This window comes from Eretmochelys imbricata, chromosome 6, assembly GCF_965152235.1.
Source record: "Eretmochelys imbricata isolate rEreImb1 chromosome 6, rEreImb1.hap1, whole genome shotgun sequence".
Taxonomy (NCBI): domain Eukaryota; kingdom Metazoa; phylum Chordata; order Testudines; family Cheloniidae; genus Eretmochelys; species Eretmochelys imbricata.
The window spans coordinates 29,983,132-30,008,628 of NC_135577.1; the positions used below are offsets into that span (position 1 = coordinate 29,983,132).

Genomic DNA, 25,497 nt, shown 5'->3' on the forward strand with positions numbered 1-25,497 from the left:
ATGTTGTAAACATCTTCAATTATTTTGAACTTCAAATGACATTAGTAAAAATAGACTGGGTGAGCAATGAGTGAGTCACGTACTTGGTAAACATGTAACTCATCTAGGTTTCTAGCCTACTGCAGCTATCGAGATTGTAAGTTAACTGTATCGGAGAAGAGGAGAGGGAATTCACAAAACGTAACAAAAGTCCAGTGCCTTTGGTGACATATGGGCAAAAATAGCCCCTCTGACAAAAGTATCTGGCTTTTATTTGATTTGAAGAAGACTTTAGATAAATGGAGGAGGTTGATTTCACAGCTGAACACACCACCACTTGAAGGAATAGCCACTGCATCTCTTTAATCATTTAAAGTCTTCTTGGGCACTTCCATTTTACTGGCAAGTGTAACAGTTCCAAATATAGGATTTGCCATACATTACAGTTGTTTTTGTTATGACTGGTGTTATGCTATCACCTCCAAAACTCAGCTAATATCAGGATCCCATGGTGGCAGGTGCTCTGCACATGCATAAAAACAGTCCTTGCCTCAAAGAGCTTGGAAGCTAAACAGACAAAGGATGGAGGAAAGGAAGTATTACCCTTCACTTTTACAGATGAAAAGCTGAGGTAAAAAGAGATTAAATGGTTTGCCCAAAGTCACATGTAGAATTTATCATAAATCTTTCGAATCTCCATTCAGTGCCTTTACCTCAGGACAATGTCTCCTCTCATTCTATCAAATCCAGTATTTTCAGCCATCTCTGACAATGAAGGTAATTCCCCCCACTTTCTGACCACCATTTCTAGTCAAAATAAAGGCTAAATTATAGGTCCCCTGTGCAGGAGATGTAGGTTATGTCTACACACCAACTAGACACCCACAGCTGGCCTCTGCTCATGGGACTCAGGCTGCGGGACGGTTTCATTGCTGTATAGACTCCAGAAACCGCCCACCTCATAGGGTCCTGGAGCCCAGGTTCCAGCCCAAACCTGGAAGTCTACACAGCAATGAAACAGCCCCACAGCCCCAGCCCAAGTCAGCTGGTATGGACCAGCCACAGGTGTCTAGTTGCTGTGTAGACATACCCTTAGGGATCAGGTAGAGGCCTTTGCTCCAGTGCATCTGTGGAAGAGGCAGCCATTATATGGCAGCTTAAAATCCAGAGGCCTAATGTTCAGCTCAAGGATAGGAATAACTGCCATTGAAGTTAATGGGAGTCACTTGTACCAGCCAGCCAGATAACCAGGTCCCTAAATAGCAAGGAAGGAGATGGGATAGCACCATCTGCTGTAAGCATCTTACCTCTATTCTGTTTCACTGAACTCACTTTTCCTGATTTTTCAGCTCAAACCTTGTGGAGCTTTTGATCCATTTGGACAAGGATTCTAGTCTGAAGAGAAAAGCTGACACTAAAGGTTTCCCTTGGGCTGCAATCCCTCACTAGCTGATCACTAAGCGAACAAGAATTTTTTTAAATTCTATTTAGTATATAGAGATGGACCCAAAACAACTCCCTGGAGCTGATCACCATCACAGATTTGGGTCTGCTAAAGAGCCAGATTTGGGCACAAGGGTACATTTGCAGAAATCTGATGTGTCTTTACAACAGCCAACGCACCCCAGCTCCTCCCAGACCTAGACACCGGCCTCTCCCAGGTTTACCCTTTCCAAAGGTCACCAGGCTCCAGCAGAAATATCCCCCTCCCAACCATGTGGGTAGCAACCCTCAGGGGCAGAGGCATCCTCAGAAACACCACAGACTCTCTGGCATTCACCAGAAGCAGTGGTAAGGCAGAGTGAGGCTCAGCCTGGATCCCCCTGATCCTGAGATACAGACACCAGCAGAGAGCCTTTCTGTGAGGGCATGTCCCACTGCTCTGACCTCTGTGCATTTTCCCTCCTCCCCCAGGCCCACAGACATAAAGAAAGTACCTCAAGATGCCAGCGATGACAGAAAATTCTTCCCTCTATAGCTTGATCTGTGAACATTCTTCTCCCTCTGCCGATTGCCTTCCCCCCAACCCCCTTCCTCACCTCAACTTCCAACGCAAGTCCTTCACCTGTCAGCCTCACTCTCTCTGCACCTCACCTTCCTCCTCCTCCTCCTCTTCCTCTCTCTACCTGCACATCTCTGTACCCTTTCTTCCTTGCTCTCTTTTATCCTACCCCCGCTAACTCATCCCCTGTTGTCATTCCCTCCAGATGTTCCTATTACCACTGCCAGGACTTTGCCTTTATAACACATCCCTTTCACACACCCCACCCTTCACCTGTCTTTGGTAAGCTCTTCTGGGCAGGGTGTCTTCCTAAATGTCTGTATCACACATTTGAGCATTACTATTCTAAATAAATAGTAATAGATGCATCCAGTTAAGAGCTAGATTTTGCTCCCCTTTCTTACATTGTGCAGGTCCTTGTTCAATGAACGCTTCATCAATGGGTCTATTAATCAGAAGGACTATTCACAGAGTAACATGCAACTGAACATGAGAAAGGGGTAGTAGAACGTGGCCCTTAACAAGGAACTACCATGGAATTCTTGGTTTTCTTTCAACATTTGATTCCAAGGTGATCGATAGGATCTGGGATTCAATGTTTCAGGCAGCTTCCATTTTGTGCATGTGTGAAATTTGTCTTTACTAGGTCTAACTTTAGCCAGTGCCATTAGCCCCCAGCATGCATGAGCAGCTAATATAATTTAGAAAGAAAAGAAGGATAGGATAAAAAATATATCTATGTGAAATCTCACCAGGAAGTAAGGCTCTCAGCTAATCTGCAATGTCCTCCCAGAAACAATAATTATTAACCACATCACATCATGCAAATAGCTAGAGTTATTTCAGGAAGTTATTAAAATAAAACTTAACAGTAGAAGAAAAATTTCTGCCCAGAGAAAAATGTTTATATCCAGGAGCAGATTTGATTTATAAAAATTGTAATAATAATTCCTTTGTTTTTAAGTCAAGGAATTTTTGATACTTGACAAAACCCAGAGACCAATACAAACATTTCTGTTTGATATGTACAGTGTATTAAAAATACAATGAGAGAAATTGCAAAGCCAGAGAAAACATCTTTATTAGAGCGCTCCAGACTCTCTAGGGCACTGGAAGATTTCTTAACCTTAATAGAGTTGTTTAACAGTGGACTTAATTGTGCATTGGACCAGATGGAATTTTTTCCCCTCTACTTACTCATAGCAAACACCATCCCAAGAGTGAAAGTTTCAGGCAAATCAACATTACATAAAAGAGTCCAGCAGAAATTCCACCCTACTATCAAGTCTGGACAAATATGTCTAATTCTATAGGGTTAAGAGAGGCAACTCACTAACTGTTTCCACAATTAAATGGATTAACTCCACCATTAAATTATTTGATTAAAAACTTATTTCCATTACCTAGCTAATATTTCCAGTAACTGTTTCCCATAGACTCTCTCAGAGATCATGGACTGTAATCTGTTAAATAACATTACCACAAGCCAGGAAGGTTATGAGACCACAGCCCCATCAAATTGCATAGACACTTGAGGAGAAATCTTGCCCCACTGAAGCCAGTGGTAAAACTCCCTTGTAGAAACTAACAGCAGATTCTGCCAGGCAAAGTTCTAAGGTCTTTCAGAAGATAAATTAACAACATGACCAATGCAAATCTTATTTTCTTTGGATTTTGGCTATCATGGTATGACGTGGTGTTATTCACCTGGAGCAGGAGGCTATCAAAAGACCACCTGCCCCTCTTAAGTGGTGTATCTTTGAAGTGGAGCTGTGTCTGGGGGCCATTGAGGGAGACCTGGGAGCCACCTGCATATCATAGATAGGGACACCTCTGTGCCAGCTCCAAATAGTGGGAACAGGGGAATTGTGGATCCAGGATAGTCTCCAGGCAAGTATATTCCATTCCTTCCAGCCCATGGAGCTCCACTCACAAAGCCCAAACATCTGGGCTTCTTGCAGGGAGGGGTGAATTGTGCCCAGAGAGTGTGTATTCTTAAGCATGAGTAGCAGTGCACTGTCCTTAAAATTATATGGCTGTAATTAAATATTAAAGCTAAAGGAGACAGTGGAGTTTGCCAATAGTTATTTAATCAAGTGTGAAGTGGAGCATCTGAAAAACATTGCCACATTCTGGAAACACAGTGCCCTTATTTGATATCACCATATAAGCATCAAACTATTTTGTTTTAAAAGCCATGGTAAATTTGTGAATGAAACTGTGCAAGAGGGATTTAATAAGAGATCCACAGCAAGTGTTCAGTGGTCTAGATGTTGCCTACCACCAGGGTAGCATGAAATCATTTGATAATTACACCACAGCCATGCAGGATTAGTGTACCATAAAAATATAGGGCTGCATTATTTTTATTTATATAACAGATGGATCTAAGAGAGGGATTTTTTTAAATAAATGCAACGTCATAACAGTGTTGACAGACGATTTAAAAGTGCTACAAGATGGTCAAGCCAAAAACCTAAGAATGTTTCCATTTCCCTTTTTCTTGTGTCAAGGAGAAGAAAGCAGAGAAACAAATGTTGATTAATTATATGAATTCCATCCTTTTTGTACACACATCTTTATGTTTTCTTCCACTTGCTATCTGTCTATCTTAGATATTACCCAAAATGGCGCACATTATCATAACATCTGACTCCCTCATAATCTTTAGTGTATTTATCTTCACAACAAACCAGTGAGTTAGGGAAGTAAAAGTACTGAATGCTATTAGAACTGCAGTAAATGCTAAAAGTACATTCTGGAAGTAGAACTGTAATATTTCAAGAAATCTCTGCAAAAACACAGAGGCTTGAGGTGTGTGGTGAAGCAAGGAGCGCTTGTATTTTAACAATTACATTATTTTATTCATAAGCTATTTAACTCATATTGCAGAAATCAGAGCCTGCTGTTAGCTGCAGCCGCCTGTTCTCTTGTGAAGCCAAATAGACCCAACTTCCGATATGAAGATAAATCTTTTTGACCCCTGCAGCCATACCCCACAACAGCTCCTCCACACACAAGCTCCAAATTTCATATTTTAATCTGTATCCGAATGTTCAGGTGCATTCAGATCTGTCAATATGTTGAGCCAGAAGTCTTCATAAACAGGCATTTATCAGGGAAAACAGCACTAATTTACAAAGAAAGCAGTCTGACTTCCACTTTGGTTTATTCCTAGTGACCGCACCCTTTTCTAGAACTACCCACAGAGCACAGCAACATCTACCGGTTGAACTGCATAACTGCACACAAATATTACCACCAGATCCAGGGTTTGACTCAGGCTTATCACTAAAGATATAGTTTTAGCATTATTTTCTCTCTACATTCAGGAAGTTTTACTGAGTACTGTCTAAAGCTGAAATTCAGAGTTTTCTGAAATCCTGATTCCCGCTTGCCCTCTGAAAATGTGGTTGAAGTGATGCCTAATGGTGTCTACAACTGGTTCTCCCTCCACAGGGGTGGGGGTGTAAACTGCATCCAAAGAGACTGTTTTAATTTGGCATATGGAAAATGCAAAAAATATCTGCACACCTGATAAGCAGACTAGGTCATTTTTTCAAGGAAAAATGGATTTTTGAATTATATGAACTTTTTTTGCAACATTTTTGTATTGCTTAATTCTTTTGAGAAATAAAACCAACATTTTTTTCAAATTTTCTCTTCCTTTGTTTTAATCTCCTCCACTGTCTCCTTCCTTTTCTCCCTCCACCGCTCTTCCTTCCAGTGGAAAGAGAAGGGAGAGAAAGGGGACTGTTTTTTTTTTTTAAATTGAAACAAAATTGAGGGTTTAATGAAAAATTTTAAAAATCAAAAGAATTTAAGTAAAGAGAAAGGATTTCTTTCCTTTCCAATATTTTCATAGTAAATACAGCATAATTCTAGGCCTACTATTAAGTCTCCCATTTTGTCTGCCATATTCTCCTGGAGACTCCCACTACCAGGTATTGTCTCATGGACTCTCAGGGAAACAAACTGGCAGTAGCCAAGACACACTGTACCCACACACTTTTAGTCTCTATCCTCTCAGTAAGGTTGTTGAATCTATGCCTGAAGGAATTTTGCTGAGATCATGGTGATTAGAAGTTGTGGGCAGGACATCCTGCCCTCTCATTTGAAGTAAGACTTAGGAACATAGAGCTTATCAGGGCATGTTGGCAATTGAGTGTCTCAGATTCCCTCTGGGCAGCAAGAGGGAGGCTTCCAAATGGCAGAACAAGGCTAAGAGATGGCTTGTATGATCCAGCTCTTAGTAAACTGGGCAAGCCCCTGAGGAGATAAGAGGAAGCTCTGTCTCCCTCTCTAAAACAATCACAAAGCTCAGGGGTCCTGCCCAGAGCTCCTGTGGGGAAGTAGGTTTATTAATGGAGTTAACAGGGGATTTTCCTTCGGTTCACTGAGAGAGCATTTTCCTCCCCTCGCTGTGATGGCTGGGCTCCTCATTCCCCTTCTTTTAGTGGCTGTTGGAGTTTTGATTCCTAGGCCAGAAGGGACCATTGTGATCATCTCGTCTGACCTCCTGTATAACACAGGCCATGGAACCGTCCCTCTGAGAGACTCCATTAGATTGTCAGGGAATAATACCTTTAATATTATAAATCCAAGCTTTTAACTTAGTTTGTATTTAGTGCTCCAGCTTCACTAGGATTTAAAGGCACCCAGCTGTCTAGTAAAAAGATTTAGATTCGTTGATTTTTATAGCATATTTATGACTGAGGCTGCAGTGAGGGAAATGAATAAGAAGGGATATGATAAATGAATGGAAAATAATAAATGTCATAGATAGGTGAACGGCATCTACCTTTTCTCACAATACCAGATAAGGGGACATGCAATTAAATGGGAAGGCAACTAATTTAAAACTGATAAAAGGAACTATAGTTTCACACAACATACAATTAGCCTGTGGAACTCATCGACACAAGATGTAATTTAAATCAAGAGCTTAGCATGATGCAAAAACTGACTGGATTTTTTTTCTGAGAGCAAAAATGTGCACAGTAATAATAGTAACAATTTTTAAATAAACAAGAGCTTTGAAAGGAATGTAAACCCTCAGTGCTCCAGGGTGGAAAGGCAGTTTATTCCATAACTGCCTACTGCAGGGTTTCTTGAACTTTTCTCTGAAGCAACTGGCTGAAGCCAGGGTACTGGACTATATGGACCACTAGTCTGATCCAATATGGCAATTCTTGTGTCCCTTTAACTGGACTAACTGATATCTCATAAATCCTATCAAGGCTAAGGGTCATCTATTACATTAAATGACTAGCTGGCAAATGATTTACTTTCATGGCTGACTGATGATGTGCTAAATAATTATTTACTGTACCTTTTAATTTTTTAAAAAGTTCTCTCTACTTGTTTCACAATGACAGTTACAGGTTTTATTTACCTATAATTCCCATACTAGTCAGCATATTGGTAACAACATAAACCACAAAAGCAGGGGCAATGCAGAGTTATCAAACCACTCCCCAGTGAGGAATTTCAGATATTCCAGTCAGATAGTTAAGGGCCATCTCTTTTAAAGGGAGAACAGACTGCAGATGTCATATCTAGTTACACCTCAGAAAAACCTTATGAACATGCAAATCTCCAAAGACATCACCCTGCACACATCCAGGCTAGAGATTAGCCTTATTAGGCCTCTCTATACCCTTATTTCAAAAGGTATTTGTCTGCCTTTCCCCCTTTAGGAAGCAAGAAGTCAACAATATAGCTGTCAATAGGAAATATGGTTCAGAAAACACAGCTGTAGGATTAAGAACAAGAGACCAAGAGCAAGTGTGCTTTAAAAAGAAAAAAAACGAAAAAGATTATTGTTCAAAAATGCTCTGCACTCCACATTTCAAGATCAGATTTGTGTATTAGTCAGCAAATGTAATTTTATTTAAATGTCTCTGCTACATAATAATGACAAAGAGGAACAACTAGCATTTGAGTAACATACTAGACAAATCTCACATTGCTAGGTCTCTTGGCTAAAGTCAGACACTGGAAACACACACCCATATCCCACGGAAGTTGATGTTCATTTCAAGGGTGTAACTGAGGGCAGAATTTAATGTTTGGTCATGACATGAAAAAATGACCAGAAAAGTAAAGGCCAGCATGTTGAAAAGTTTCTATGCGACTGCATGCTCAACTTGAAACTCCTTTAAAAGGGCTTGATTTTTAGAGGGCAGGTGCTCAGCTTTTGCTGAAAATCCAAGCCCTTTGAACATCTTGGGCATTAAAAAACTAAAGCACCCAAAATCACTAATTACCTTTCAAGATTTAGGCTAAAGTCTGTATAATGAAGGCATATATAGCAGTGGCACTTTGAAATCCCCACACCTTCAAAACCTCTCCAAGCTTATGTGCTACAGTGCTTTGGCACTAAATTAACCATGGTCATCTCAGATTTTTCTGTCTGAGGAGGATGTACATTCACTAGAGCTGGTTGAGAGATATTCACTATGATTATTCAAAAACGTTGGCTTTTTCTTCGAATTCATTGTTTGTGAATAATTATTTTTGTTCTTCAAACAGCTATAGACACACTGGGACTGGTTTTGGCAAGTTTTTTTCCTGTCATTCATTCAATTATTCTCAAATACATTTTTCCATTGTTCTCCAAGCTCTAATCTTGGGTTATTCCACCCTTTTACCTTGCCCAGTTGTGGATCTCTTGAAGCTGAAACCTCACAGTGTGGAGATGAGGTAAGGCTACAATGACAGACCATGAAAAGTGTTTAATATTGCTTATTCATCCTTTTTAGTCCTCTTTGCATTTAGTTCTTACACTAATATAATATATTCAAATTTGGGGCAGTAGCCAGAATGAGGATCATGGACAACATGCATATAGCCTCACAGTTGGTGAAAACAAACCATTTGATATTAAGTCATATACCTTTGAATCAGGTGCATGATGTAATCAAATACTGGGAATGTAATCAACTGTTCCATTAGCTGCATAGGGTGAGAGTGTTTAACTAACCCCCACAGCAGACTCATTCTACTAGATCATGTATGTGGTAGGTAGTGGGACATGGGCTGTTGGCCACAGCAGGAGTCAGGAGCAGGGAATCAGAACCAAAGATCAGAACTGAGTTACCTGGAGTTAGGGAAGACAAGAGCAGGGCTGGGCTGCATCCAAGGCTTAGACAGGGGTAGATTAAGGCAGAAGTAGAAAGTAACACAGCTGCACTCACATACTTTGGGCAACCAGCACCCTGTTGCTGCTCATTAGAACAGGTCTTATGATCCCCTAAGCCAATCAGGTGGTTTGGCCAAAGAGGTGGCTCAACTGGGGCCCAGCTGCACTCATTAGACTGCCTGTGGGTTAAGCTAGCAGGTAAGCAGGATAACTGTGGGTCCTTGCTCTTGATCATATGTGGTCAAATGTTTTTTGCAAAGTCTCCGGAACAGCTGTATCTATTGCACAGTGTGAGCCTACTTGAACAGATGCCAAATAAATTACATCACAGCCAGCTTTGTGAGATTCAAGAATTGCCCTGGGTGACGGCAATACATACAGGAGAGGCTAAATAACATGCAAAAGAAACAAAATCTTGATGATATGCTTCATGAATGGCAGTTACTCAAATCTCCACCCTCTACCTGTGCTATCTCCATGACTTTGTTAGTCTCGGGCCAAAAATCTACATAAAATGCTACGTGAAGATCAACAGTCTGTTAGGTACTAGGCCATTTGGGAGACAATGACTGGGGTTATTTTTAGCTATCACCATCTGAGTAACAGCTGCCATCTTTTTGAAATTACTCATGGTTAGCCACTTGAGCAAGGGGGAGGGATGCTGCTGGGGGGCTGAGGTGAGGGTGGGGAAAGAGTGAATGTTTTTTGTATGACTGCATGGAATGCATGCCTCAGAGGCTGTCAGGGCAGATACAGAATGTTTAACAATGAAAAACTGTTGACTAGCAATTCATGTTAGCCTGTGGATTCACCAATACCATAGTTTTTAGATTAGTCAACATGTTAACTCAGCAGATTGCAAAAATGCTAATCAGGAAAAATCTGTCCTCCAAATGCCTGATCCAGAGGCTGAGAAGCTAGATGGCACAATTCATCAGATATGAGATGACAGATTTGTTTTTAACAGACCACTTTGAATGACCAAAATTCATCATGTTCTAGGTTCCAGATAACAGATCGCACATATAATTTCTGGGAATCAGTGTCTGCGCATCTAGGATTCATTGAAATAATTCAAAGAAGAAAAGAAATACAATGAATGATGAGCAATCAATAACCAATTCAAGAATCACCAATTCTATATTCAAATAATTCATTAAATGTTTCACTCCTACCTAGAAAACTGTAAGACAATTCAGCAATGAGAGAGCTATTCACTGTATCTCTTAATTCTAAATAAGATAAAAGGACCAAATTCTGTTCTCAGTTACAGTGCCATAAAACCAGAGTAACTCCTTTAATAGGAATAGATATAGCTGTGACCAGAATTGGACCCTTAGTCTGCAAAACAGGGGTGAAATCCTGGCTCTGTTGAAGTCAATAACAAAACTCCCATGGACTTCCATAGAGTCAGGATTTTACCCTCAAGGAATATTTTCCATATTAAAAAGGAGTTATCTGATTTGGCTCAAGAGCTCAATGAAAAGGGTGGGAAAGTTGCTCAACCTATTTTGTGCACATGATCCTTGAAGGTTATTGTGAGAATTACCCACTCTTGTCTCATTGTTCCCATGAAAACTCAAAAGATCTAGAGCAGGTGTTCTCAGACTTCATTGCACCGAAAAGCCCTTCTGACAACAAAAAATACTACACAACCCCAGGAGGGGGGACCGAAGCCTGAGCCCACCCGAACCCCATTGCCCTGGGGGTGGGGGCAAAGCCCAAGCCCCATCACTCTGAGAGAGGGGGCCAAAGCTGAAACTCAAGGACTTCAGCTCCAAGCAGCGACCCTATAACCTGAGCTCCACCACCTAGTAAGTCTAAGCCAGCCCTGGCTACCCCATTAAAATGGGGTCACTTTGGGGTCCTGACCCACAGTTTGAGAACCACTGATCTAGATATTGGTCTTATTTGATCAGTTTAAAGAGTTTCACTAAATTTACTCTGTGTGTTAGCACCGCATAAATACAGCAGTGACAGATCTACTTGAAAAGCAAATAGGAAGAAAAGTAAGTGAGACAATGTTGTTTGTGCTTGGAAGAAACATTTGTGTATAAACATATAAGTTACTCATAAAAAACAGCAACCCTAGAATCTAAATGTACAGTGGTCACAACTGAAGTCAATATTGCCCCACCATTATCACAGATATCTCCTAAATTTAAAGGAAGGTGATATCAGAGTGTCATCAATATTTGCTTATAAATGACTTTTAAATAATAGTCACTATAGATTATACTTTACTGTAAGGGAAAAAGTCTATCAGTTTTTCAGGCACAACCTGCCTTTCCTAGTGATGTTAATGTGTCAGGCTGGCACCAGACTTTTTTGCAAAATTGGCCATTTCTTCTTCTGTTATTTTGTGCAAATGTAGGGTATGGTAAATGCAGTGTAGGGGCCTGGATTGCTTTGAACTAACCAGAAAAGAGAAGAGAGAAGCATCTGTGCAGGGATTTAGTGTTGACAATAGGATAAAGGTGGCTTCCGATGTCAAGCTACTGCTACCATGGATCTTTCCTTTTGCTTTTCTCAGCGTAAGCCCCATGTTTACAAAATCAAAAGTAGGAACTTAACACAACATTTATTACTTCGCTTTGTGTAAACAAGAGGAAGAGATGACAGAAAGTTCGATTCCTATTTACAGATGTGCTCAGATGTCTAGCTTTTACTGCAGCTGTAGCATATCTCAGATTTTAACTCCTTTTCCCAATACCTTTAACTGCAGACCTTTAGACAGCTCAGTGCTGCTCCAGTTCATGTAATGTTCTCAAAGTCTTTATGGCTTTGTCCTGCACTATTGAAGGCAATAGGCATTTCGGCATTGAATTCAACGGGAACAGAATTGGGCCTTCAGTCACTCCACTTTTTTAACGCTTTAAGCTTAGGGATCACCATTTCATATCCGGTGGATGTGTCCCTTGGTGGAGAAAGGAAAATTTCCTTTACCTGTATATGCCTCTTCTTTGTCACTAGATGTCAAGTGGGGATGTATGATCTTGTGGTGGAGGCACTGGACTGGAATTTGAGACTTTAGCTGTGTAAAGGCTTTTCTGGGAAAGTCACTTAGCTTACCTGCATCTTAATTCCCAATTTTCTGCTTGTCTGTTGTATTCACAACCTATGTCTGTCTGATCTATTTAGAAAGTAGCTCTTTAGGAAAGGGAATGTCCCTTACTGTATGTGTTTGTCTGGTTCCTACCACAATGCAGCCTAAAGATAATGTCTCAATCCCTAATAAGTGAAATGTTAAAGGAATTGACTGTACAACTTTTGTACTGTAAGAAACTTGCTGTTTGTTTAGGGTAGAGTTTATTCATTACAATAATTCAATACTGTTTCACAGTTTTGGAATAAATTGTTTCTGAAGGAAAGATTCAGAGATAGGTCCATAACAGATAGCTTTCTCTCTCCAGAATAAGGGACTGTATGTTGGTGAGGATCAGGGCACAAGTCATCTTGTGATATCAGTGGGAAGCAGAGATTTTTTTTTATTTTGCATAAAATGTGAAAGTTTTGAAATTTGAATTTTTGGGGTTGAAAATGTGTTTGAATGATTCAGAACAAAATGAAAACATTTACATGAAGCTGTTTTTTAAAACTTAGCGCTTAAACTCTTTTCTTCTACAGCTTAGTGTCAGACCATCAGACGCTTGGACTATTAATACTAACTACAGTAAAAAGCAAATGAATAAATTGTTAATACCTCTGAAACAAAATGTTAGTAAATATGACATAAAAGTGAATTGTTAATATTAATAAGAAAACAAGGTGTAACAAAATAAGCCTTCCTGTTGTTTATTAGATGTTATAGGAATGACATGTACAGTATATAAAAAATGTTAATAGCAAAAATGTTCATGTGATTGATTTTAACAAAACATTCTTCTTTGGATTAACTGCAGAAAAACAGCTTTTTACAATTTATTATGCAACAACACACTTCTCTTTTTAGGTTCCTGCGTTTAAAATCTTAGATGCTCATGTAGCTTTACTTCTTAAAATTAAAGCAATTGGAATTTTGCTGCATTCAGATGGCAGGGTTGTGGTGAGGGTTGGTTAACAAAATATTTGGTTTCATTATATCATCAGTTGTTGCAAGTTTAAAAAGCAATTTTGTTTGTGAACACTGTACTTTACAATTTGAACATTTTGTAACATAAAAAATTCATTGGAAGTTACCTTCGTTACAACAATTTTTATTGATTTAACTGTTTCTCTTTATTAAAATATACGAGACCAAATAGAATTTTGATTTTCTTTTGTGTTTATGAAAATAATTTAACATGTTCTTTAAAAAGTTAAGATTCAATGTAAAGTTCATTCTCCTAAACAAACTGTACAAGTCACATTTAATATATGGTGCACTTTAGAAGGCAAGGGTTTGTTTAGATAAAGTGCATCTCTATAATTGTAATGGGAAATGTGTTTTTCATTTGATAAACTTGTATGTTTTCAGTTTACATCATACAGTTTATATGTTGGATAAATCTATTACCAATATCTAATCAGGATAAACTAAAAAAAAAAATCTATATTTCCTATACATTACACATTTGACATAATGGTTTTACACTACAATGTAAAATACATTAGAAAAATCAAACTTATTACCAGGGAATATTATATACAATTATCAGTATTGAAAATGTTTCTCTGGTTAAAATGTCTATAATTTAATTCCTCATGAGTGTCTTATTTTGAAATATCAATTTGATTTAAACTGAATATTCTTCTATTATTTTCCATATCATTTTCTTTCATACGCATCAAGTGTGTTTTCACTATTGTAACACACTCAAGGTCTTAGACCACTGCCAGATCATCTTATGTATCAAGTACTTAAAACACCATTGGGTAGCTTTCACAGAATGGATCAAACCTCCAGAAATAAAATATAAAGCATTGTTCCTCTGATTGTCTCTTTCAAAGGAAATACCTTTCCTTTTTATGTTGGCACATATCACGAGAACTCTTGAGATGATTCCTAGGAAGTGATCATTAAGATAATTTAAAAATGGGTGACGCAAATCCATTCTTTCAAAATATAGAAGAGTCCAAAATAGCTGTGTTGTTTTTTTTTTTAATATTAAACACTTATAGGATTCAGTTGATGGATAACTGTATTTTCTAAGGACAAGATATAAAAAAAAATCTTTATCATACTGAGAATAATTGTATATCTTCCATAGTTGGACTCACTGGCTGCTTTTTTATAAAATGTTGTTTCAAGACCATTGGCAAGAACAGTCTGTAGGCTCTTGGATTGAATAGTTGACCCATGTCGAGTTTCCACTGCAATACAATTGCACAGTTCGTCTTTGTAACCCAAGTTCCCTGCAGCATTTGCAGAATCTTGCATATGTGTTGATGTTGTAGTTATAAATGCTAGCAGAAGGGCATTTTCCATCACATGAAACAATGTTTACCTGTTAATGAACATTTTAAAAGATCATTGCATTTAAACAATTAAAAAACCTGAGCGTGGGATTTTTCAAAGAGGCCTTAAAGGAGTTAAACGCCCAATTCTCACATGGAAGCTGGGCGGCAAACTACCTTACACCCCTTTCAAAATCTCAGCCTATGTGAATAATAAAATGACTCAGCTAGGCCTACATTTTGAGGACCTCACTGAGGTCAAAGGGCATTTCTCCACTGATTTCAATAAGACCAAGATTTGGCCACTAAGCGACATACTCAGCTCCAACAAAAGGATTTCTGAGATTTAACTGTAACGAATTCGTAATGGTACTTTGGCTAATACGCAACACTCGGTGTCACTGGCTGGCTGTAGTCCATGATGAGGCCTTTGCAATTTCTTTGCTACATCAGGGAGGAATGTTCGGGCACAGAAACACTCCCTAGGAAAACTGAAGAATTTTACACCAATAATACGGTAACAGTCACTTACGGTAACTTCACTTGGTAGCTCCTTTATGTTCACGGGCTATCCCTTCCATTCAGAACACTTCTTAACCTTACGGATGGGCTTCTCTAACTGCTCAACCATTAACTCAGGAGGGGGAAAGTCTCAGTTGTCTCCCCATACCCTCAGAATAGTGATTGCTTCTCACACACCCTGCCTTCCTGGGTCTGCTTTCCTGCCCACTCCCCATCCCTGACACACACCTTGCTGCCATGCTGCTCAGTAAGAAACTGCTGGTCTCTCAGGGGAGCAGCAATGAAGAGTTCCACCCCAAGGGCCAATTTGGAACTATTCTTCCCATGTTCATTTACCCTTGGAACAAAACATTCAGTTTAAGATTGTCTCAGTAAGCATCATTATAGTCTACGTAGTCAAACACCAGCACAGAAATTATGGACTCATTCTTCCTACAGATAGTGCCATGGGTGAGCATGATGCTTTTGAAGAATTTAAGGACACATGATCCCTATCCTGTGACATTTACAGGTTAAATACACTGTTTACTGTCATCACTATTAAAAAAGACAGCTCTTTCCAGGGGCAAATCCTGTAAGGCACTGGGTATCGCCTATAAAGTGCTAAACACCCTCAATTCCCATTGACTTCCGTGATAGACAAGTGCTCATTGCTTTGCAGGTCTGGATCTGTATTTCCTATTCTAAATGTACGGTATAACTGGTATTTGAGATACTATTACATTGTAAATATTAGTAAATGTTGACTTTTTAAAATGATGACCACTGCATGTGAGCCGCTACAGATAGATTTGTGGTACATGCCAATTTCTGCCCTGAGGCTGAATCAGAAATAGAATGCATACAACAGCAAATACCACCACACCTTTTCTCATTTCCACCTTTCCTTAGTTTCCCCCCTTCCCCTGAAACAAATTGTGATAGTTACTTACTGGTGTGTTACTTCTGCAGTCATTCTTGCGGATAGTCATCCTAACAGTCACCTTTTTACAAAATTTCCCATCTTCCCTACCTGCAAAGTATGCATTGATTGAAAAATATCAGCTCACAATTCTGAACATTTCAGAAATAGCAACGTTCCTATATGTGTTATGGGCTAAAAGGATACAAAAGAAGATAATAAATAGTACATCACAGCATATACCAAAACCTCTTTGACAAAGAGGTAATTTGTATTTAAATCCTGGCTTTTAAAATGTATAATTATTCCACGCGTCAATGACAGTGTCCACTGTCTCTTATATATTCAATTATATTTCTAGTGTATTTATTCCAGATATATAAATTTTTAAGGACAAAATCCATAAGCCATGTAAGCAGTATTGTAGCCTCTGTCATGAAAATGCGTTACCTTAATACAATGTTTTCTGAAGATAAAATGAAGTAACCATTCCTAGGAGAAGACTATTGATAGTACATTTAAATACATTTCCTGCCATAACACTATCAAGCCACTGTATTTAATCAAAGTTGTAATTTTTGGTAATAAACACCTTACAACACACGGATTTGCCAACTACGTAAGGCAGGTTTGGGGGAAGGTTTGTCTATGTAAAAAGACAGAGAAACAAGCCCTAATAAAAAGAGAAAATACTTAATTCCAATTTTTATTTGTATTACCTCTTTTTTAATTTTTACAAGAAAAAAAGATACAAAACATTAGATAAAACACATTCTAAAGTATCTGTTTATATATAAAATGAACAAAGGGTTAAACATAATTAAAGGGGGAAATATTGACTATTTGAAGAAGAAAGATCATGCAGAAAGTTCAGTGGTTGCAGGAGTGAAAGAACAGTGTCTGATTGCAAAGGAAACGATCTTCTTCCTGCTGGAGAACGATCTTCTTCCTGCTGCCACATCACAAAGGAGATCTAAAAGAGAAATCAAAAGTCCAGTCTATTAGTTGGACTACTGCAGTCCCATACTGCATCATACTGTAGAATGCTTAGGTCTAGATCCACAAATAGATTTTGGCACCTAACTGCCACTTTAGGTACCTAAGTCCAACGTTTAGATCCTCAGAACCCCAGCCCAGCAGTCACATAATTCTGTGGACACCTAAACTGAAAAGTCCCCTAGGCTCATAAAAATCTGCCAATGAACAAATGCTCAGCCACCTAAATCCTGACACCTGGCACTTATCTCATACCTAAACCCTGGAGAGATTCTCAAATTAGGCGTTCCCCAGGCCTAATCCAGGGGACATTCTCCGAGATCAGGCCCTACACAAAACACAACAGATGGAGGAGATAGTTGGTGCACCCCTTATAACCATTAGCCCAGTAGTGAGGGCACTCACCTTGAATGCAGGAGACCCAAGCTCAATTCCCTGTTAAACTGACTATTTTGTTATTTATACAAAATTGAATAGTTTCAACAAGAGGGACTGAGACAGCGCCACCTCAGAATATCCAAAAACCCAGTGGTTAAGGCATTTGCTGGGGAGATAAGAGACATAGATTCAAATCCCTACTCCACATCAGGGAAAGGGGGGATCTGAACCCCAGTGCTCCACATCCTGGCTGAGTGCTCTAGTCACTGACTAAAGGTTCAAACGAAGGGGGAGGAATAGCTCCTTTGGGGGGGTGGAGGGGACGCTTAACCACTTAATTCCAGGAGAGGGTTCATGGCTGAGAATCTCGAGCAGAAACAGTTGCCTCCCTCCAGTCTCCAATTAAGTGCATAACTCCATCTGAGAGGCAGGTCTTTGGCCCCACCCCGCTCCTTGGCATTTCCTGTGAAAAAGCTTAGGCAGCTCTCCACTCGGAGTGTTGGATTTTGTGAATTGCATTCTTAGGCACTGATCTCTCCCCATGTATTGTATAGGTAGCCTGGGTGGCTAACTCAGGCCTATAGATTCCAGTAGGTGTCACAACACCTAAAGTTAGGTGTTACAACTCTGAGCCTAAGTCATCTTTGTGGATCACAGAATATCAGAGTTGGAAGGGACCTCAGGAGATCATCTAGTCCAACCACCTGCTCAAAGCAGGACCAATCCCCAATTTTTGCCGCAGATTCCTAACTGGCTCCCTCAGGGATTGAACTCACAACCCTGGGTTTAGCAGGCCAATGCTCAAACCACTGAGCTATCCTTCCCCCGTCACTGAGCTATCCCTTTAGCCCTTAGGGCCTCATAATACTTTCCACCTATACATTGGTAGTACCTTTCATCCAAGAAACTCAAAGCTCTATACAAAAGGTGGATATTAATATCCCCAGGGAAACAAAGACATATTGGTTTGCCCAAAATCATATATTAAGTCATGGCAAAGACTGGATTAGCACATGAGCCCCAGTGCTCAGTTCCCTGCTCTAACCACTAGGAAATGCTGCTTCTCTAAGAAAAGCAAATGTAAGTTTTGACAAACAACTGACTCCAAGTACAGTAGAGATTTTTAGAATGTAGATTTTTTTCTAAGAGGATTATTTCCTCCTCTTACTTTTCCAATAAAAAATAGTTAGCTACTGACTATGGCAAAAGTATCAGTGAATTATATCTTGGATAGGATAAAAGCACATTGAATAGGCAAGCAATAAGCCCACTAAGTATGTCAAACAGAGAAAAGATAAAACAACATTTTTAAAAAGAAACAACTCACCATGTTCCTTTTGTTTCCAAGGAATTGGCTCTTAGCCAACTGAATCATATCCGAAAATGCTCACTTGTAATCCTGTTTTTTGCTTCTGTTACCACACTGTAGATGATGGCTGGGGTAGGGAATTCTTCAGGTACAATTATGGCTATGAGTTAACCTTGGCTGCACTGCAAGTGTGTCACTTCTCAGAAACAAGTACAGAATGCAGAGTATTTGCATGTGTGTGTTGATGATTCTTAGTAACACTTACTGACAGACATGCATAGTTTGCCTTAGAACAACTTTCATATAGATAGCATATGACATTGTAGGTAACTATATGTACTGTAATTAGATTCTTCTGTGCATTCTGTTTGGTTCAAACACGTTATATGAGTGCCTCCAATAGATACATGGGTACTGTATAACTATATACACAATAATATGTGCTGTAACATTAGTGATGGTCAAATTCTATTCTCATTTACCTGGGTGTCAATAAGGATGAATGACACAGAAATCAATGGAGTTCTTCCAGACTCTGACATTAGTGCAAATGAATGCAGAATCTGGCCTTCAGTGATGTTACAGCACATATCATTTATATAGTTACAGTCAATATCATTTGCTACATAGCAAAGTGTACTTGTGTTTTCACAAGATTAATGCAGTGAAGGTTAGCATTCATACCATGTGTTGTAAGGCAGATACTTATGATTGTTATTGTCTGTTTCCAATTATTATGGTATATATTTCCAGTATACTGTCCTAATTACAATAGACTAGAAAATAGGAACTTCTTCTTGTACATATGCCACTGAATGCCTCATAATCTTCTAAAGAGTTATTTGAACAGTAAGCTTTAATGAGCAAAGCAATTAGTCTCTACATTCTACAGCACTATAAACATAAAGCGATTAGCCAACTTTCTAAACGTAGCAAATACACATGCAGTAAACTAAATACTATGCAAATGCTTACTACCAACAGTACATTGTTGGCTAACAACAATGCACTGCCCTTACAGTGCAAAATGGAAAAAAAAAAAAACATACGTGAGCTGTTCTGAACAATGAGAAGTTAATACTACAATGCAGCTTTCAAACATGATTTGATGACATGAGGCCTGATGCTTTATCAGGGAGTACATTGTTGGAAATCAACAATGGTGCTGGTTGACTTGTTCCTACTGATTTCCAAGAGAATGTACCTGAGTTACAGTGAGCGCTAGCTGTAGGTGTGACTGGGCTAACGGGAAATGGGATCAACAATGACATTCTGGAACCTGGTAAGAATATTACATTTTGAACATATTACACATAAAACAAAAGGGTCCCTCTATCATTAGTCAACATTTTATGGTCAGATTCACCCATGTTTAAAAAGGGAACTTAAAAAAAGGAAAATCAGCTTAAAACTTCATTGTGTTAGGATGCAGTAGTTATTAAATATAAAATATCTAGAAAATAATAGCAAGAATAAGAGGAACTCAAACAATATTGTTTAGATACTAGTGACCTATTTTGAGCCTATCCTCCCCTCACTTACACCAGTTTTACCTTAATTTTATCTCTTAATTTTAACTTCAATGAAGTTACTCCTGATTTACACTGGTGTAAGTGAGTGGTGAATCTGGCCTTTGAAGTTACTGTTAGACTTAGGGCCAAGAGATGGAAGGAATGTAATTTCCCACAAGAGTTATTTTTGAAAGTTCTCAATGTTTTTGTGAAATTCCTGTAGATTTCATTTCAGGGCAATGTTTTAAACTGCAGTTTTACTGCAAAAATTAGAGAGAAAAATCATAGTGATTCATGAGGATTAAGGTATTTAAAATGAAGACAAGATGCTAGTGATCTTATTCATAAAATGTCTTATGCAGTCACTATTGATCATGAAATTCTTATTGCCACAGGTTTTTTTATATTCCATCTGGGCCATCTGATTCATACAATAAATGCTGGATCTACAAGATTATACAGATATACAATCAGTTGTATTAGAAATACAAATTATAAATTTATTTGTATCCATTGAAAAATATGAATAGGTATTACACATTGCAAATGCAAATTTCAAAAGTTGTGGCACTAATTTGCTGGTTGGATTTTGTTTTGGAAAATGATGCCCAAAAGGAATCGTCCTGTTTTGTCTAAATCCACAAAAGGTTCTAATTTTGGCCCTTCTGGAAGCATAATATCCAGTTATTTTACCAGCTGACAAGAAAGTACATGGCTTTTTTTAAGGCTTTTGAAGAGACTGTCTGTCCACTAGCTGACTTAAATGGCAGTCAGTGCCCTGAGGTATAAGATCAGAGAAGCCAGTGGCAGCTGGGAAGATTCAATGGAGTGCATAGCTATGGAAAAAATTATTTCAGAACCAGGGACAAGTGTCTGAAACAGATTTCTGGCATGCAAAGGACAGAGCCCATCAGGACAAAAGACCCCAAAATCCTTTCTCTTCTTCCCCACGTAAACAAGAGTGTTGGCAGAGGAAACTGATCTTCCCTACTGTGATCTCCAACCACCACTACACGAAAAAAGGTAATTCTTAAATAAAAACATGAGGAACCCTTATCCTGCCTACCCATCTTCTGTTGTAGCAGCTCTTCGGCTGGTAACCCCAGTGCAGGCAGACAGGAGGACTGGAATCCAAGGAGGGCAGCCCAGGGAGGTAATGAAGTCTCTAAGGTGCCACAAGTACTCCTTTTCTTTTTGCGAATACAGACTAACACGGCTGTTACTCTGAAAGATCTCTGTGCTTCTCTTCCATGGAGTAGGTGTGTAGCATCTTCATTTCCCCCACCACCCCACTCCCACAAATTGAATCCCTACTATCATCAGAACTGATTAGGCTATTATTCCACCTACTTATGCTGATGTGTGGGACTTTCATTTGTCTTCTTATATGTGGGTCTGGTAGTACCATCTACCATTGTGATTGGCTGATCCAGCCCATTAAAAGATCCTGTTTTCAGTTGCCTATAACTTTGCCAAATGTTAAACATTTGTGCTGAATTTTGCCGTGCCAGGTTTCTGCCTCAGAGTGAAGTTTTTTGGAAATTTTCAGACAAAATGTTCAGTGATTTCTGAGAATGGAGCTAAGGAAAAATACATTGTTTTGCCCATGTTACAAAGTTCTGGTGACCTTTTCTTTTAAAAGCTCTAGAGCCCCTATTCTTTAGATGAGAGGCTCAACATTTGGCAGGGTAGTGGCTGTCCCCATGAAAATCCACCCACATTTTGGCTAAATTATAAGCCTTTCAAAAACAGCAGTTCTCACTTTGTTAACACATATTTCTTAGGTTTGTGTAGCTAAATTCCCTGAGGTTTCCATCCACACTAAGCATGCTGCAGCCTGGAGCTGTGCAGGACTTTTCTTACAATTGCAGCTCTGGGCTGTTACAGGCCATGCTGGGTCTGGGTCCAGCCACCAAATCTGAGGGCAGGGAGACTCTCTCTCCTGTGCTCTCAATGACCTCCCTTGTGGGCCCAGGAAGTGTAGAGAAAGAAGCTGATTTTAATGCAGCGGGGACAAGAACAAAACCTGCAGGAGGAGGCAGGGGAAGTGGATTGGGACAAGGATCCCCTCGGGGATGGGGGTGGAAACTGGGACTAGAGGTTAGCAGGGATGGGGAGAGGGAAACTGGGGCTGGGAATTGGAATAGTAATGGATACCATGACTGGCATTTGGAGCCTGCAGTAAAGACTGGGCTTAGGAGGGTAGAATAGAACTGAGATCCAGGGTGGAGAGACTGGATCTGGCAGGGCCAGGAAACTGGGACTAGGAACTGGGGAAGGACTAGGGGACAGTGAAACTGGGAACCAGTGGGAGCGGGGCATGAGATCAGTTGAGTAGCCAGGGAGGATGACTGGAACTGAAAACTTTTGGCATGTGAGGAAGGAGCTGAGGGGGGGAGTGGAGATAGATCTGACAAGGAGATAAGGTGTGGGGGGAGAACTGGATCTACCTGGGCAAAGAGACTAGGACAAGGAACTGGGGAAATGGACACTGAGATTTAATGTGGAGCCAGGGACGGATACTAGGACTGAGAGTCAGTGGTGATGGGAAATATGGGAAACAGCTGCTAGAGCTCAGGATGGGAGAGAGACAGACAGATCGGATGAGGAGTCAGGAAAGGGGTAGAGTGGAGACTAGGACTGGCTAAGATACTAGGGCAAAGATACTGCGGACTAGTAGCTGGAAATTAGAAATGGCTGGGCAAGGAGACTGAGACTGAAATGACAATCCTGAGGAGTGGAGAAAGGGACTGCCAAGGTGAGGAGAATGGGACTGGGAGGAGAAGCCTGGTGTGGGGAAAAAGACAAGACTGGGACAGGTTGGAGGGGATGGGGCAGAAGGGATCAAGCTTGGGGGAATAGTCAGAAGAGTCTATGACCACTAGAGTACACTCCCCGCTCCAGTCCTGAAAAGGAACCCAGGATTCCTGAGGCTCATCATTGTTCTACAAAGCATCCCATCCCCCTCTAGTGATGGTCCACACAGAAGATGACAATCAGTTACTCCACTAGCTCAAGGGGAGAGATCTGTGGGGTGGATCTAAAGGTTCCAAGCCTGCTGATGACCCAGGTGTCTCAATATGATGCTACATGATGGAATTGCTGAAGACCCTCAGGAACCCTGGATTCCATTCTAGGCTCTGAAGGGGAGTGTGCTCTAGTGGGCGCAGACTCTTCTGCTCTGTTGCTGGAAGTACTTTTCCAAGATCTGAAGAAGAGCTCTGTGTGGCTCAAAAGCTTGTCTCTCTGACCAACAGAAATTGGTCCAATAAAACATATTAACTCACGTACCCTGTAAAGATCCTATGGTATTCTTTATAATGCTAATTTCAGTATCCTGGCTAATTATTCTTTTTCAGTTAAAATTCAACAACTTCAAAATGTTGAGAATTTACAAGTTCCACTATATCTTTAAAAAATTTCCCAACAAATTCTAGTATGGAATGAGATGCTTCGCAATAAATGTGTGGTATTACTATATTATAAAGTGCAATTCTGCATTTAAGAAAGAAGACTTGAGGACTCTCAGATAATATGTTGATCTATGAGATCATGTGAGCATTGATGAGCCTATAGTTTCATTACATGGAATCATGGGAAAGCCTCTCTTTATTGCCTTAAATCAGGGCTAGAATTAATTGTATTTAACCAATATCTTGTAAAGTACAAAATTGCCAGCAGATTTCCCTCCTCCTCCTCCTCCTTTTAATCAACAATTTCCCTCCTTCTCAGAAAAAAAAGATCATTAGTTTCTAGTTTTTTGTTGTTGTTGTTTTTTAAAAAGCAATATAAGGATAGAGGAAAAGAGACCAAGTGTTTATGTTTATATAGTAGAATCTAAAATAACACTAAATAATATAAATCAGCACCATATTTTGAGGGAAACATTACTGCTTATTGTAATGTTTGTTATGTCCCTTTAAACCAATTACATATGATAGTTAGCTAATGTTTGTGCAGCACCTTGCACATGTAAAGTACTATACAAGTGAAAGATGTTCCATATTTTAGAAGTCACTGCCATAAGTTTCATGATTTTATTATACCTCCCAGGCAACTGGGGAACTTTACTGAAGCAGAAAGAAAAAAGGTTTTTCTTCAGAGTAAAGATTAAAACTAATAGTGACTTCTAAGATATGGAACATCTCTTTCACTTCTATAGCACTTTACATGTGCAAGGTGCTGCACAAATATTAGCTAACTGAGTCTCTCAACCCTCTGGGAAATTTGCTTACTCCTGTGAGCCTCAACACAACCGTGAGGGGGAGCATCTCCACTGTACAGATAAAAAAACAGAGATAGAGAAGGCAATGGCCATATTCCACCAACCTGGCTCGTATTGAGTAGTACAATACCTTACTCCACAAGTAGTTCCATTCATTTCTCTGGAGCTACTTGATGAGTAAGGCACTGCGCAGCATCCATAAAGTGACAGAACCTAGCCCAAAGTGACTTGCCAACTCCTCACAGCAAGTCACTAGGAGAGCTGGGGGCAGAGTTTAGGACTTGCTACCTCCTAACCTGTTGGTCAGTCTCCCAGACCTTGCTGCCTCTCATAAAGGTAATCTGCACAGCATTTGACTCCTCAAACTCCATTTTACTTGAGCCAAGTGCATAGGAGTTGTAAAATGAGTTTAAATAATGTTTGCCACAAAAGTCTATTTATTTATACTCATATTATATTCAAATTTATATTCATTTAAATTTTTACTGGTATGAAGATAGGATTTAAAAACTTATGTTAAAGGAAATACAAATAATTTTATTAAATTGTTGTGACTTACGACAAGAATATCTGACCAGATAAAACACTGATCTTGAAGGATTAAAGTAGAATTAAACACTCATTTGGAGGTTAATTTGGAGAGGTCTGATGCACTTCAAAGCCATCAGGCCAAATACTGACCTCATTAGAGTCAATGGCAAAACCTCTGTAACTTTAATGGAGAGTTTGTCTCATTGGATTTTCAAAGTAAAATATTAGACCATAAAAAGGACCCTGGGTCTGATCTCACACCAGTTTTACTCTAGTTTAACTCCATTAGCTCCAGTCAATATACTTCTGAAAAATACTAGTAAAGGCCATCCTTCTTCTAGAGTCAATGAGGTCAGAATCAAGCCCTCATGAAACAGTAAACCAGTCTCACTCCTATTATAATCACATGCTAAATGGACTTTTCTGATTCCTGAAGTCTTATTAGTCACTCACATGTTTTGCAGCATCCCTCTAGAAAGGGCACAATATAACCTCCAATCTAAACAAAAAAGAAAAACAAAAACGTTAGAATAATTTCTTAAACGTAGCACCTATATACCAATGCTACTAGAGGTGACTTCCCTTATTCTATCCTGATCTACAATTCTATGCAACCTCATTAA

At 39.5% G+C, this 25,497-nt stretch overlaps 1 protein-coding gene across 1 annotated transcript in view; it reads right to left on the reverse strand.

Annotated features, from left to right (window-relative positions):
- Nucleotides 1–14,261: 14,261 nt before the first annotated feature.
- Nucleotides 14,262–25,497, reverse strand: part of OTOG (otogelin) — a 165,279-nt gene continuing 154,043 nt past the window's right edge. The window contains exons 54-56 of the mRNA XM_077820059.1: nucleotides 25,328–25,373; nucleotides 15,956–16,035; nucleotides 14,262–14,551 (exon numbers count right to left, since the gene is read on the reverse strand). Of these exons, the coding sequence (XP_077676185.1) occupies nucleotides 14,351–14,551; nucleotides 15,956–16,035; nucleotides 25,328–25,373 (327 nt within the window). The 3' untranslated portion in view covers nucleotides 14,262–14,350. The remainder of the gene's footprint in view (nucleotides 14,552–15,955; nucleotides 16,036–25,327; nucleotides 25,374–25,497) is intronic.